Consider the following 14,936-nt stretch of genomic DNA (forward strand, 5'->3'; position numbering starts at 1 on the left):
GATAAGGTATAGTTTAAATTACAAAAATATAGCTCAATGATTTCCGTGTTCTCAGATTTTCCCATCAGTCAGTATCACATGAAGGACACACAGGAAGTACTTTACTGTCTCAGTGTGTGTCATGGGGTTTTCCCCTCCATCACAAGCATATTAAGTGATAGAGGGATGGAGACTGATGTTTAGAGACTATAAAGAAGTTTCTTTATGTCTTTATGAGCACTTAACCAGTCACTAAAAAAAATTAAAAAATAAATGTTGCACTTTAATCTGTTTTGAATACTATTCTGATGCTAGTGAAACTTTGTAATATGGCACTTTTTCGTACCACTGTCTCCTTAAGATGATTTGCTTGTGTTTTTCTCTTTTGTAAGTCACTTTGGATAAAAGCATCTGCCAAATGAATAAATGAAAATGTAAATGTACATGTAAATGTAAATGTCCATTTTTATTTCTTGACTACAACATAGTCACATCAAGTATTTTTAGTCTGACTGCTAAAAAAATAAAAGCACATTCATGACATTCCTGTACCCTAGAGCTTCTGTGTTTGTATGGGGTTTTATGGCTAAAAGCACTGACCAAAGGATTTAGTAATGGTATAATTAAGAGTTTGTAGTGCATGGACGTGTAGGCTTATGCATGCAAATATCCACTCATATGGCTATAATGATATATGATTATACATTCACTTAGGTTCCCTGATGTGGACTTTGTGCAGTTGCACTCACTAAAAACAGCATATAGGCCTATATATTTATAAGCTCACAACTACTACCACTGCAAAATCTCCCCATACGCTCCCTTTCTCAAACTATCAGAAGAAATGGGTAGCTGGGGTGTACACATTTGAGTGAGTGAGCCAGAGGGGTTCAGGGGGGTGACCTCAGATGTGCATTTGATTGGTCAGTGCCCATCGCATTCCTTGACCTTCATTGGCTCCTTAACTGAAAGGAAAAAAACTCTCTCTAGCACACATACCCTTCCTCCCAGTCATGAGGTGCTGCTATGGGCTAATTCTGTACTCAACACTCGTATTACCCTGGGAGAGAACAAGAGTGGTTTTGATGAGTACTATTTTACCTTACCAGAATCAAAGACTTATATTACTGCCAAACCAAACAGTTACAGTATGTTCACACTTAAGAGCTCTATTTAATTCTGTAGGACTATAGCCACTAGTATTTAAATAAAGGAACTAGAGTACAATAAATCTTAAGGGCTAAAGAAGCTAAAAGCAGTAACATTTGCCATTACAAAAATGAGCGTGCTATTTATTGAAAAACAAACGTACCAACAGTGTTGAATTTTATTGTCAGAGTTTGGCAAACAGTCATCCAATTTAGCAGCCACAAAAATGTCAGTTGACAGAAACTTTTATCTTAACTACTAATGGAAATACTACACTACACAGTGTTTTTTCACTACATAGAACACCACTGATGAATTAGCAACTTACCAATCAGAATACACCAAATCATAAAAGAAAGAAATTATATTTGGACCACTGGGAAAATGAAAGTAAAAACCAAAGTAAATTGAAATATTATCGAGCCCTAAATAGAAAATATAATCTGGCAGAATATCTTTACACTGTTAGAGATACAAAACAGAGATGGATCCTCACCAAAAACAGGAAGTGGTGGTATGTGCTTAGTGTGATTGGTGAGGTCGAGACAGAGACACACTGTCGGAAATTGAGGTGAGAGAGAAATACTTTGAAATTCTCAAACCTCATGCCACAGTTTTTCAGTTAAGCAGAAATGGATCAAATCATGTTTTACTGGGGTTGGATGGTTACTCATCAGTTGCAGCTAAATTCATTATTGAGCTGCACAACCTCAGAAACCAATGCCTTGATCAACATAATCAAGGGATTTCAATGAACTTTATATCTGTTACAGTATTTTTTTAATGTCCATAATGCTGTGTTAGATGTTAATTTTATTTGATATTGTATAGTGTATATTGTAATTATTACTTGGCACCTTTTATTCCCTACTCGTATCCACATACTTGAATAAACTGAGCTTTTCATCAGACCAAGTTTGTGGGGGCTTACAGCACTTAAAGGGACAGTTCACCCAAAAATCTAATTATCTTATCATTTACGCACCCTCATGCCATCCCAGATATGAATGACTTTCTTCTGCAGAACACATACAAAGATTTTTATAATAATATTTTAGCTCGGTAGGTCCCCAAGTGAATGGTGGCCAGAACTTTGAAGTTTTAAAAGCATATAAATGCAGCATAAAAGTAATCCATGTGACTCCAGTGGTTAAATCCATATATTCAGAAGTGATATGATATGTGTGGGTGAGAAACAGGTCAATATGTAAGTCATTCTTTACTATAAATCTCCACTTTCACATTCTTCTTCTTTTGTTTTTGCCGATTTGCATTCTTTGTGCATATCGCCACCTACTGGGCAGGGGGGACAATTTATAGTAAAAAAGGATTTAAATATTGATCTGTTTTCTTCCACCCCTATCATATAGACCAATCCCATTGTTTCCAAAAATGTCAGCGTGTGCGCTGTAAGTGGTGGCAGAAAGCCGGCAGACTGTTGTGTTAGATTTGACAGATTAGATGATAAAACCAAAGTATGACACAAAACCATAATAAATACAAATATTTTTAGCTATACAATTATTATAATGATATGAGTTAATAAGATACTTGAAATAACGTTCGCTATAAATGTTTGCTGCAAAGCCGTGAGCTGAAATGATCTCCTCAGTCCAGTCAGCTCTATTGATTGCTTGAAGGCCTCAAAATCATTTTTCAACAACAGAATCTGACAAAAGTTTATTGTTTTCACATGGTTCGGGCCACCACTTCCACGTGTGATGTAAGCGGGTACGCTGACAAAGGATTGCTCTATAGCTTTTGAAGACATGGAATTAACCACTGGAGTCGTATGGATTAATTTTATGCTGCCTTTATATGCTTTTCAGAGCTTCAAAGTTCTGGTCAACATTCACCTGCATTTTGTGGACCTACAGAGCTGAGATATTCTTCTAAAAGTCTTAATTTGTGTTCAACAGAAGAAAAAAGTCATGCTGGCATGAGGGTGAGTAAATGATGAGAGAATTTTCATTTTTGAGTGAACTATCCCTTTTACGCAACAGTTTCCTTTATTCAAGCTTCAAGTTTGAACCCTGCTCGAACCCGCCTCAGCCCATAACCTTCGTGGGGTCTAAAAGCTCTTAAACCCGCAGCACAACGAATACCACGCGATATAACGTGCGTGTGAGACAAAATAGGGAGGGAGGGTCCGGAAAGTTCAGCCCAGTGAGAGGGGGAGGGGCCGAGAATGCTGGAGAAGCAACAGTTTGATATTTTGTAGGGTAACAGGCCAAAGCAGTTGAGAAGAGGACGTAGAGAATGAAAGAAAGGGAGAGGCAAGGCGACAGGATGTGGTGGAGAAGTTAGAGAGTAGATTAACAGTCTGGCGAGAGACACACGCACACACAGAGAGAGCGAATAAAGAAACAGACAGCGTCAGTCTTTAACAGATCGTCATAAATTAAGAAGACAGACAGAGAAAGTCTTTGGCAATGTGAGAATCTGCACTGAAATGAGAGTTTACGAGAGCGGTCGCTATTTGTGAGAGTGGATGCACGTTATGAGGTCTCATATGCTCTTGCTTCCTGTCATCACCTTGTGCTCTTTCTTCAGTCTGGCCTTCTGGTTCTTCATTGCTAACAAGTGAGTATGTCAGTCTATCGGTGTTTTGCGTTATCTTTCTTTCTACTTAGAGAGTGAACTTTAAAAGAGCTGAGTGTTAAAAATATGTGAGTATCTGCTGGCAACTGAGACCAAGAAGAAAGCTCCCGTTGCTCTTTCAGGCTCTTTTGCTGCCAGTTTGGTGAGAGTTGCCAAAATATATTTGTAAGTACCACGTTTTTAATCTTTACACTGACACATGGCTGAGTAGTAACAGAGGATATTAGATAGCTGTTTTATAAAGAGGGATTTGTATGTAAACAAAGTGAGGCAATACTAGCTGTTAGATAGGTTTAATGGAAAATGGTTCAGAAGTTATTTAGCTGGACTAAGATTCAGAATGCTGGGGGAAAAAGAGTTGGACTTTAGATGTCCACTGTTTACACTGTTTCAGTAAAGTTTTCCATCAGATTAGTAAATAATTGAATGTTGCCTTTCCTCGTCTAAACAAATGCTTTCTCAGATGCAAATCATGAAAGACACAAGCCTCAATGACCCTTTCAAAGGAGCAGATATGTTGTTAATGGCTGAGTCATAACATGGTCACCAATAAGTGTGACCAACATGAAGTAAGCACGTGTAATATGTCTTCAAATGTGAAATTCTTGAAAATAATGTGTATTAGTAATAAATAGCTAATTATTACTGATAATGTACGCACTATGCAATAACAGTTAATTACTGTATCTCATAATGGAGAAAATTGTAATTTTTATTTCTGCTATAATATTACATTGTGTGTGTGTATGTTTGTAAAGGGATTTCAAAGCTACAGCTCTTTAAAGAGATAGTTCACTCAAAAATGAAAATTCTCTCATCATTTACTCACCCTCATGCCATCCCAGATGTTTATAACTTACTTTCTTCTGCTGAACACAAATTAAGATTTTTAGAAAAATATCTAAGCTCTGTAGGTCAGTGCAAGTAAATGGTGGCCAGAACTTTGAATGTCCAAAAGGCATATAAAGGCAGCATAAAAGTAATCCATATGATTCCAGTGGTTAAATCCATATATTCAGAAGCGATGTGATAGGTGTGGGTGAGAAACAGGTCAATATTTAAGTCCTTTTTTACTGTAAATTCTCCTCCCTGCTCAGTAGGTGCCATAGAAAGTGAATCGTCAAAATCAAAAGAAGAATGTGGAAGTGAACGTGGATTTAGAGTAAAAAAGAATCAGAATGAGCTTTATTGCCAAGTATGCTTACACATACAAGGAATTTGTCTTGGTGACAGGAGCTTCCAGTGCACAACAATACTAAACTGCAACAAGACAGAGATGATAATAAAACAATAATTAAAAATTGAATAAAAAAATAAAATAAAAATGTAATAGAAAATAATGTATATATAGAACACACAATAAGACTATATATATAGATATATACACACTACCAGTCAAAAGTTTTGAAACACTTGACTGAAATGTTTCTCATGATCTTAAAAATCTTTTGATTTGAAGGCATATGCTTAAATGTGTGAAATTAGTTTTGTATACAAAAATATAATTGCGCCTCCATATTAATTTATTTCATTATAAAACTAAAATTTTTATTTAAAAGAAAAGTTTTTGAAATTGATGATTGGACCAAATAAGAAAGAAAAGCAGCCAATAAGTGCCCAACATTGATGGGAACTCCTTCAATACTGTTTAAAAAGCATCCCAGGGTGATACCTCAAGAAGTTGGTTGAGAAAATGTCAAGAGTACATGTCTGCAAATTCTAGGCAAAGGGTGACTACTTTGAAGATGCTAAAATATAACACAGTTTTGATTTATTTTGGATTTTGTTTAGTCACAACATAATTCCCATAGTTCCATTTATGTTATTCCATAGTTTTGATAACTTTACTATTATTCTAAAATGTAAAAAAAAAAAAAAAAAAAAAATTATAATAAAGAATAACTGTTTCAAAACTTTTGACCAGTAGTGTGTGTGTGTGTGTGTGTGTGTGTGTGTACTATATATATATATATATATATATATATATATATATATATATATATATATATATATATATATATATACACATTGAGTGATTTTGAGAACAAAGAGTTAAGTTTACTCAAATAACTAATTCTCTCCACAAATGTCATGTCAAAAATATTCAACCTCCAAAGTCAAACATTTGTGGAGCATCCTTTATCCTTAATAACAGCAAATAAATGTTTCAGATAAGTGTTCTCGGGCTTCGGACACCTCTCTATTAGAATTTTTACACATTTCTCATGAGCAAAAGCTTCCAGCTCATTGACATTCTTTGGTTTCTGTGCTGCCACTGCTTCCTTGAAATCCCAACAAAGGTTTGCAATGGGATTTTAATGATGGACTGAAAGGGCCATTTAAGGACCTGCGTGAAGTTGTCCCCCACCCAATGCAAAACGTCAGCAAAATAGTCTCAATCGTTTGTGCTCCGTTTGTGCTGTAAACATTTTCGTTTGTGCTGCTTCGGTTTTTTAAATATTAGACACTGAATTATAGGTGATGATGTCACCAGCCCCCAACATTCTCTAAATTCACCCAAAATAAGCTCAGTTGTTTGTGCTACGTTTGTGCTGGTTTGTGCTAGTAAAATATAAATTTTTATTTTTATATATATAAATTACTTACCCCAAACCTTTGAATGGTTGTGTATCATGGTTTCCACGAAAAAAAAAAGCAGCACAACTGCTTTCAACTGATAATAATAATGAATGTTTCTTGAGCAGCAAATCAGCATATTAGAATGATTTCTGAAGGATCATGTGACACTGAAGACTGAAGTAATGATGCTGAAAATTCAGCTTTGATCACAGGAATAAATTACAGTTTACTATATATTCAGATAGAAAACAACTGTTTTACATTGGAATAATATTTCACAATATTACTGTTTTACTGTATTTTTGATCAAATAAATTCAGCCTTGGTGAGCAGAAGAGACTTCTTTCAGAAACATTAAAAATTTTTAATGTTTTCAAATTTTTGACTAGTACTATATATATATATATGTGAGTGTGTGTGTGTGTGTGTGTGGAAACTCGTGACTCAATTAATTAAGAATGAAGCCAAAATGATTTTACTTTTGAAATTTAATTACTGTGTACTATCGAACATCCATTAACACAAATAATGGATCTTTAAAAACTTAAACTTAAAAATATGTGATGATTTATCACATGTGTCCAGATGCCAGGCTTAAAGTTGTGTATTCCCTTTGTTGTGTTTTAGAGAACTTGTTGTATTTAACCGTTTCAGGCATGAATTCAATCCATTTCTGAAGTGGAACTTCAAGATCAAAAGTCCAGCAATCTTTTGGTCTGGGTGAAAGGAACCCTGGCTTAAAATCAGAGTCATCACTACTGCCATTTGTTTCATGATCACATTCATGAGTGAACCCTAAAGCAGTCCGGATGTTGTGTCTATTTAATTTAACAAAACTGTATAGAGCCTTAGCAGTGATCTTGTTTTCTAGCTGCTTCCTAAGCTCTGTCCAGATGCTCTGATTAGGAGTAGCTATGTTGCCATTTTAGACTATGGCCTCTTTTGATGAACACAGGACTGTGAAAATGGAATCTCTGTCGACTGCTGGTTTCTTGGGCATCTGGCATAAGCAAAACATAATTACCCACTTAAATAATCCTGACTCAAAATGTCATGTTCAGTATAAACTTGTTTTCATGTATTACTGTATTGGTCCGAATATAAGGATAATATAATATAGTAATAATATATAAGGATAATATACCTTATATTAGGACCAATATGGTAATGTTGATCCCTAGATGCACAATGTATTCAAAAAACTAACATGGGTCACATGTGCAACTGTAATTAGCATATATTAGTATTAGCAATGAGTTTTCTGTTCAATAAACATTGACAATCTTAGCTCTCAAATCAATCAAATCAAATCACTTTATTGATGCCAGACGGCATTCCGGGCCACGTCATCAGAGCATGCGCGAACCAGCTGGCTGGTGTTTTAACGGACATTTTCAACCTTTCCCTCTCTTTGTCTGTAGTCCCCACATGCTTTAAAACATCCACCACCTGTTGTACCTGTTCCAAAACAATCAAAAATAACTTAATTAAATGACTGGCGTCCTGTTGCTCTGACCCCCATCATCAGCAAATGCTTTGAGAGACTAATCAGAGATTACATCTGCTCTGTGCTGCCTCTCTCTCTTGACCTGCTGCAGTTTGCTTACCGCAGCAACCGCTCCACTGGTGATGCCATTGCATCTACAATACACAGTGCTCTCTCCCACTTGGAAAAAAAGAACACTTACGTGAGAATGCTGTTTGTAGACTACAGCTCAGCATTCAACACCATAGTGCCCTCCAAGCTAGATGAAAAACTCCGGGCTCTGGGCTTAAACAGCTCGCTATGCAGCTGGATCCTGGACTTTCTGTCAAGCAGACGCCAGGTGGTCAGAATAGGCAGCAACATCTCCTCCTCACTGACCCTCAACACTGGAGCTCCACAGGGCTGTGTTCTCAGCCCACTACTGTATTCCCTGTACACACATGACTGTGTGGCAACACATAGCTCCAATGCCATCATTAAGTTTGCTGATGACACGACGGTGGTAGGTCTGATCACCGACAATCTTAGCTCTCTTGAATGTTGTACCATTATTCTTGAAGTTAACAAATAATATTGTAACTGACAGTGTTAAAACATTATACTTACATTGGCCAGAAATTTGATTTAGTAACGACTTTTGTAGTTTGATTTATATCGACTTTTTCTCTACTAACTCTACACTAATTTGCACAAGAGCATCTTGAACAGAAGTGTCACTTGCGCCTAGTGGTGGCAGTGAAGTGTAGCAGATGATACTCCATGTAAATAAAGAAAAAGTTAAATCAGGAAAGACCAGTGAATGAAGTAAAGATAATTGTTTATTGAACAAATGATGTGCTGATTATTCTTGACAGAAAGTCTTCTGCAATTCGACTCTAAATGTGTGTTCACATCGAGGAGATTTGCACTTTTGTTCTCGTGCCCAGAGCTGAGTGAAAGTGAGTGACAGAAAAAGAGTCCGACAGTCACCAGATGAATATTGAGCTGCTGCTGTCTGAACACCAATAAGTTTCTAATAAACATCATAGCGACTACAAAAACATTGATAAGAAGGAGTTGTTGTTGTATTAAAACATCTTCATCCAACATTTTGTTAAGAGATTGAAATGACAAACCCGAAATAAAATGCTCACTGCTCATAAATCATACTGACTACACACAAAACAAGATAGACCTATTTTAGAAATATATAATATAGTAGCCTAATATATAGTAATCAGAATGACCGAGACTGCTACTAACCTATATTTGATTTTTGTAACCATTAAGTGATCTATTTTATTCTGTCAGTATTGTATTCAATAAATATCAGCATTTAAAATTCGCCTGTAATTGAGTGTCTAATTTTTAAAAAACCGAAGCAGTTCAAACAAAATTTTTTACAGCACAAACCAGCACAAACGATTAGCTTATTTTGGGTGAATTTGGAGCATGTGGGGGGGCTGGTGACATCATCGCCTATAATTCAATGTCTAATATTTAAAAATCTGAAGCAGCACAAATGAAACTTTTACCGGCACAAACCAGCACAAACGAAGCACAAACAAACGAGACTATTTGGGGTGAATTTGGAGCATGTGGGGGGCTGAGTGACCTCAGAATTACCTATAAATATTATTTTAATATCTAAAAATCCGAAGCAGCACAAACAGAAATTTTACCGGCACAAACCAGCACAAACGATTGAGCTTATTTTGGGTGAATTTAGAGCATGTGGGGGGGCTGGTGACGTCATCGCCTGTAATTCAATGTCTAATATTTAAAAATCCGAAGCAGCACAAATGAAAATTTTTACAGCACAAACGGAGCACAAACGATTGAGACTATTTTGCCGACGTTTTGCGTGGGTGGGGGGCCAACTTCACGCAGGTCATTTAAGCACATTCCACGACCTATCCCTGAACCAGATTTTGGACAACTTGGATGTATCCTTGGTGTTATTGTCTTACTGGAAAGTCCAGTGATCACCGAGCTTCAATTTACACACTGAAGGCATCAAATGTTTCATGCCAAAATGGCCTGATACCTGAAAGAATCCATGGTGTCAGCCGCAAAACACCCCCATAACAGGACTGACCCACCTCCATGCTTGACTGTAGGGATGGTGTCGTTCTTGTCATCACCTTGTCATCTTACTCCAAATGTACTGCTGACCCGTGGGTCTAAAACTAATTTTCAGTTTAGTGTAATACGTCTATAAAACCTTCTTCCAGGACTCCATATGTCTTTCCTAATTACTTCTTGAATATTCAAGTCAACATTTCCCTTGGTGAAGTTTTGCTTTCTTCCAAACCCCAAGAAGGTTGCTGTTGTACCATATTTAATAAATGTATGAATGGTGCTGCTAACTTTGTCTATTGGAAATTGAAGTACCTTGGAAATATACTTTTAGCCATGACCTTTATTATGTAATTAAATAGTCTCATCTATTAGCTTGAGACATCTTATTTTTAATTGCATTTTTTGCATAGAATTACATTTTTGCTTACAACGCTAATCTTAAATTTAAAACTTAAGTGCCATTGCAGATTGATGACTTAATTTTGTTTTAAAACAATTACTTGTGTAGCCTTACATATTTAATGAACAGCTACATGCAATAGGGGTTGAATAATTATGACATGGCTGTATTTTTATAAAATCCCACTATTTAGAAATATTAGGTTATATATTCACACTGTGAATTTGAATGTTTCACAACTGATATAGATGTAAAGTTTAAAAATTCTGGGTCATCAGAAAAGCTTACCTTTGTAAATCCTTACTGTCTTGTGGGGGTTGAATAGTTTAGATTGCAACTGAATATATACACTAGTGAGTCTTCACTGGCCTCACAATTCGATTACGTTTCAAAGGTTAATGATTTGATTATAAAATGATTCTCGATGCATCTTGTCCATCAATTTCTTTCTTTTTTCAGTTTATTCAAAATTTATTTTTTACTTTCTATTTTTCTCCCTTTCAGCTTTTTATTTAACAACTGTTTTAAAAAAATCAGAATGAGTCACATTACATAAACTGGCCTTTTACATTCAGTATGAGCTGTGAACAAAACATGGAACATCCACAAGATTAAATAAATGGTTCTATAGTTTAAATGAGTATCTCAGTTTTTCAGTTTCTTTCTTTAGAACCTTATAAGAAATCTCTTAAAATCACAAGAAAACAAATGATTGGTTTTCCATCAAAACACACTGAATACTATTACTTCAACTGATTATATTATTATTATTCGTTTTTTTAAGCATTGTAAATCATTTAATAGTATTTAATTATTATTTAAAATTAATCTATGCCATGCTATTCATTTAAATTTTTAACCACAACTGGAAGTTGCTGGTCCAGGATGAGAGATACAGGTATATCTGCTTCTATGAGAGTGCAGCTGTCAGCTTCTCTCCTCACCTGCACAGGTGATAGTAAAGCAGTTTAAATAATGCAGTTGTTGCTTCAGAAATTTATCAAGCGTCTCGTATGCACTGTTCCATCTGTTTGCTCTGTGAATAGAAGATTGCACGACCCTGTCGCAAAAGCTACGATGGATTTCAAACCTTAATCATCAGGTGTGTGCACTGTCCTGACAAGCGAGTGACCGGCAATAGAGCAAAAGCCAATGAAATTGAGAGCGCAAGAGTAGAGAAAGGCATCGAAAAAAAAAAGGATTAAATTAAAACATCACCAACATCTCCCGAACCGCTGCCTTGTCATTATTTTCTTCTATGTTTTCCACCGTTGTGTGCAATCAGTGCTATAATGGGTGCGAGCTCATCTTTCATGTTGTTTGTTGGCTTGTTATCACGAATGCTATGTGTGTGGGTTTGTGAAAGAATTTCGGGATCGTAGTTTCATTCGGGCACAAATGGGCATGTGTTTGATCCAGCTGGTCTGCAAACAGTCGTGTTTGTGCACTTAATTTTAGTGTATGCACTTAACTCGTGTCTTTGTTTCTACATCTGTCTTTGGCACGTGCCACTGCTCTATTGTGATGTAAACTGAACTCAGAATCTATTCTGATTCTTTTGAGAATCGATTCAGAATCGTTTGAGTATGAATCGCGATGCATCGCTGAAACGATTTTTTCCCCCACTTCTAATATACACATATACATACACATATACATACATACATACATACATACACACACGTAGTGCAAAACTAAATACAAATCTGTTATATACAGAGCAAGGGAATGTAATGGCAGAAGAAAAGGACTTTAATATTGATCAGTTTCATACAGACACCTATCATATCGCTTCTGAGGATATGGTTTTAAACACTGGAGCCATATGGATTAATTTTATGCTGCCTTTATATGCCTTTTGGACCTTCAAATTTCTGGCCAACATTCACATGTATTATATGGACCTACAGAGATATTTTTCTAAAAATCTTCATTTGTATTCTGCAGTAGAAAGTAATACACATCTGGGATGGCATGAGGGTGCTTAAATGATGAGAGGATTTTCATTTTTGAGTGAACTATTCCTTTTATAGTACAATGACCTCTTATATGTCAAAAGATCAAGGAAAATTTGATTCCTCATGTATTGACCCCTTCAAGGCTGTTGTCTGCCACAGCCATGCCGTACGCTCTGTAATTGTTTAAAAAACAAAACTTGAAAACAGAGGTGAACCCTTCTGCACACAGTCTCCCCCTTACACACACACACACACACACACACACACACACACACACACACACACACACATTGTACATGAAACATTCAGGAACGGCTCTCAATGCAAGACATTACAAGCCAGTTAAATGCATGACACAACACATTTCTCTTAACAGGTAGATCATAAAAATAAACAACATTTCAACACGTTACAGAATATAGTTAAATCTATGCCTATAAAGATAAGAAACGATAACCATAGAAACAGACATCAAAAACAGCAGTAGCTGATCTAAGTTTCTTACTTCACTAGTCGATGAAATACAACAGTTAGAAAGACAGGAAGTCAAAGTGAAGTTTTGCAAATTTTCCAAAGCAATTATAGTCATATGCAAATTACATTAAGGGTGTCATCTTACAGCAATTTCTAGCATTCTGGTAGGTCAACTACTTAACAGCATTTTAACATATTACAAATATGGACTGTTTACATCTTTGTGCAAACAATAATTGTTAGCCACAACATGAATCCAGGTCCCATCCTTGGTTGAGATAAACTTATGATCAGATATCAAAGGTTAGCTATCAGTTATGGCTACACCTTATTTCTTTACGTCAAAAGGGTACCAAGGAGAGCAATTAAAATCCATTAAAAAGTTGTTTTCGACTATGGCTGTCACGGATCCACTGGACTCTCTCACTCCACACTCCGCTCACTCTCCCCTAAGTTGATCACACGCACCTGCACTTCATCAGTGACTAATCAAGGACTTAATTTATACCCAGCCTTCGCACTCACTCTTTGTCTGTTCTTGTCAGTGTTTTCCTGGAGACTACAGACTTCCTAGTTTTATATAGACCTTCCTGTGTATATACTTACTGAGTTATTGTTCCCCTTGTCAGAGTTTTGTGTTAGTTCTTCCTCTGTTTATTCCCCAGCGCTTGGACTCTCCTGTATTGTTTAAGTGTCCTGCTAACATCGTAAGACTATTGTGAGTTAACCATTCATCTGTTCATTGCACTATATTATATACCGTCACCCCAACCACAATATTGGACTCCTACCTCAGATCCATTTATGGAATGGGACTGAACTTTCACTGACGTACAGCTCTTCCAGAGGTGGAGAATCTTTCCTTTGTGGAATATGTCCGAGCCACACTGGCCATCCATTACTCTTCGCCATTATCGACACGCTGGACAGAGGAGGTCACTCCCATCACCACGACCCCCAAGGTAACTCCTCTCCCAATATTCCCCCTAAATAATTTTTTTTGGGGGGGGGGGGGCTAACCCTCTCCAAGCTCCGGTGGTCGATTTCCCCACCGCGGTCAGTGGCAACGACCACAGATGTCACATTCTCCCCTTACACTGTGAGTTATGGCGGGAAACCCACGCCTGCCACAGTAAACAAGCCAACGCCCACGCCTGCCACGGTAAACGAGCCAGCGCCCACGCCTACCATGGTAAACGAGCCAGTGCCCATGCTTGCAACGGTAAATGAGCCAGAGCCGACGCCTGTAGCCTCGACCGTCCCAGAGTGTTCTCATCCAAGGCTCCTTGCTCCAAGCCTTCCATGGCTCCTTGCTCCAAGCCTCCCATGGCTCCTTGCTCCAAGCCTCCCACGGCTCCTTGCTCCAAGGCTCCGCCTTCCCTGGCTCCACCCCTCGAGTCTTCCATGGCTCCGTCTTCCCTGGCTCTGCCCCTTGAGCCTCCCATGGCTCCGTCTTCCCTGGCACCGCCCCTTGAGCCTTCCATGGCTCCGCCTTCCACAGCTCCGCCCCTTGTGCCTCCCATGGCTCCACCTTCTATGGCTCCACCCTTGAGCCTCCCACAACTCCGCCTTCCACAGCTCTGCCCTTGAGCCTCCCACGGCTCCGCCTTCCATGGATCCACCCCTTGAGCCTCCCAAGACTCCGCCTTCCACAGCTCCGCCCCTTGAGTCTCCCATGGCTCCACCTTCTACAGCTCCACCCTTGAGCCTCCCATGACTCCGCCTTCCACAGCTCCGCCCTTCGAGCCTCCCACAGCCTGCCTTCCCTGGCTCCACTCCTCAAGCCTCCTGTGGCTCCGCCTTCCCTGGGGCCAGCCTTCCGCCATCCGCGAGGGGAGGAGGGGCTCGCTGCCTGCCGCCTGTAGTGGTGGAGCTGCTGGGTGGAGGAGTGGTCGTGGACCAGGCGACGGCGTGTCTGGGAACCGGCGAGCAATTTTTTTTCTCTCTCCTCTCGCTCTCTCTCTCACTGAGGGCGGCCTCCTCCTCATCACACTCCACACTCCTCACTCCTTTGCCTCAGGCCAGGGAACCCCAGACATGACATACATCCCCCCTTCCCTCCTTTCTGGGGACAAGGGTAGGGGAAAAAAAAGGGGAGAGGGAAAGGGCAAGGCAGAGCGACAGTGAGAGAGAGACTCCACCGCTACAGGCAGCAGACAGTGAGCCCCTCCTCCCCTGGCAGTGGCTCCACCACTACAGGCGGCCGGCAGCGAGCCCCTCCTCCCCTCGCGGATGGCGGCCATTCCTC

The 14,936-nt window shown here is 38.7% G+C and overlaps 1 protein-coding gene across 2 annotated transcripts in view; it reads left to right on the forward strand.

The window, feature by feature from the left end:
* The first annotated feature begins 3,315 nt into the window (after positions 1-3,315).
* LOC127451676 (alpha-2,8-sialyltransferase 8F-like) overlaps positions 3,316-14,936 on the forward strand; it is a 29,574-nt gene continuing 17,953 nt past the window's right edge. Inside the window, exon 1 of one of the 2 annotated variants that reach the window (XM_051716533.1) lies at positions 3,316-3,711. In XM_051716533.1, the coding sequence (XP_051572493.1) occupies positions 3,620-3,711 (92 nt within the window). In that variant the 5' untranslated portion in view covers positions 3,316-3,619. The remainder of the gene's footprint in view (positions 3,712-14,936) is intronic. The other variant, XM_051716532.1, reaches the window with a different exon arrangement.

The sequence above is a fragment of the Myxocyprinus asiaticus genome, chromosome 14 (genome assembly GCF_019703515.2).
Source record: "Myxocyprinus asiaticus isolate MX2 ecotype Aquarium Trade chromosome 14, UBuf_Myxa_2, whole genome shotgun sequence".
NCBI lineage: Eukaryota > Metazoa > Chordata > Actinopteri > Cypriniformes > Catostomidae > Myxocyprinus > Myxocyprinus asiaticus.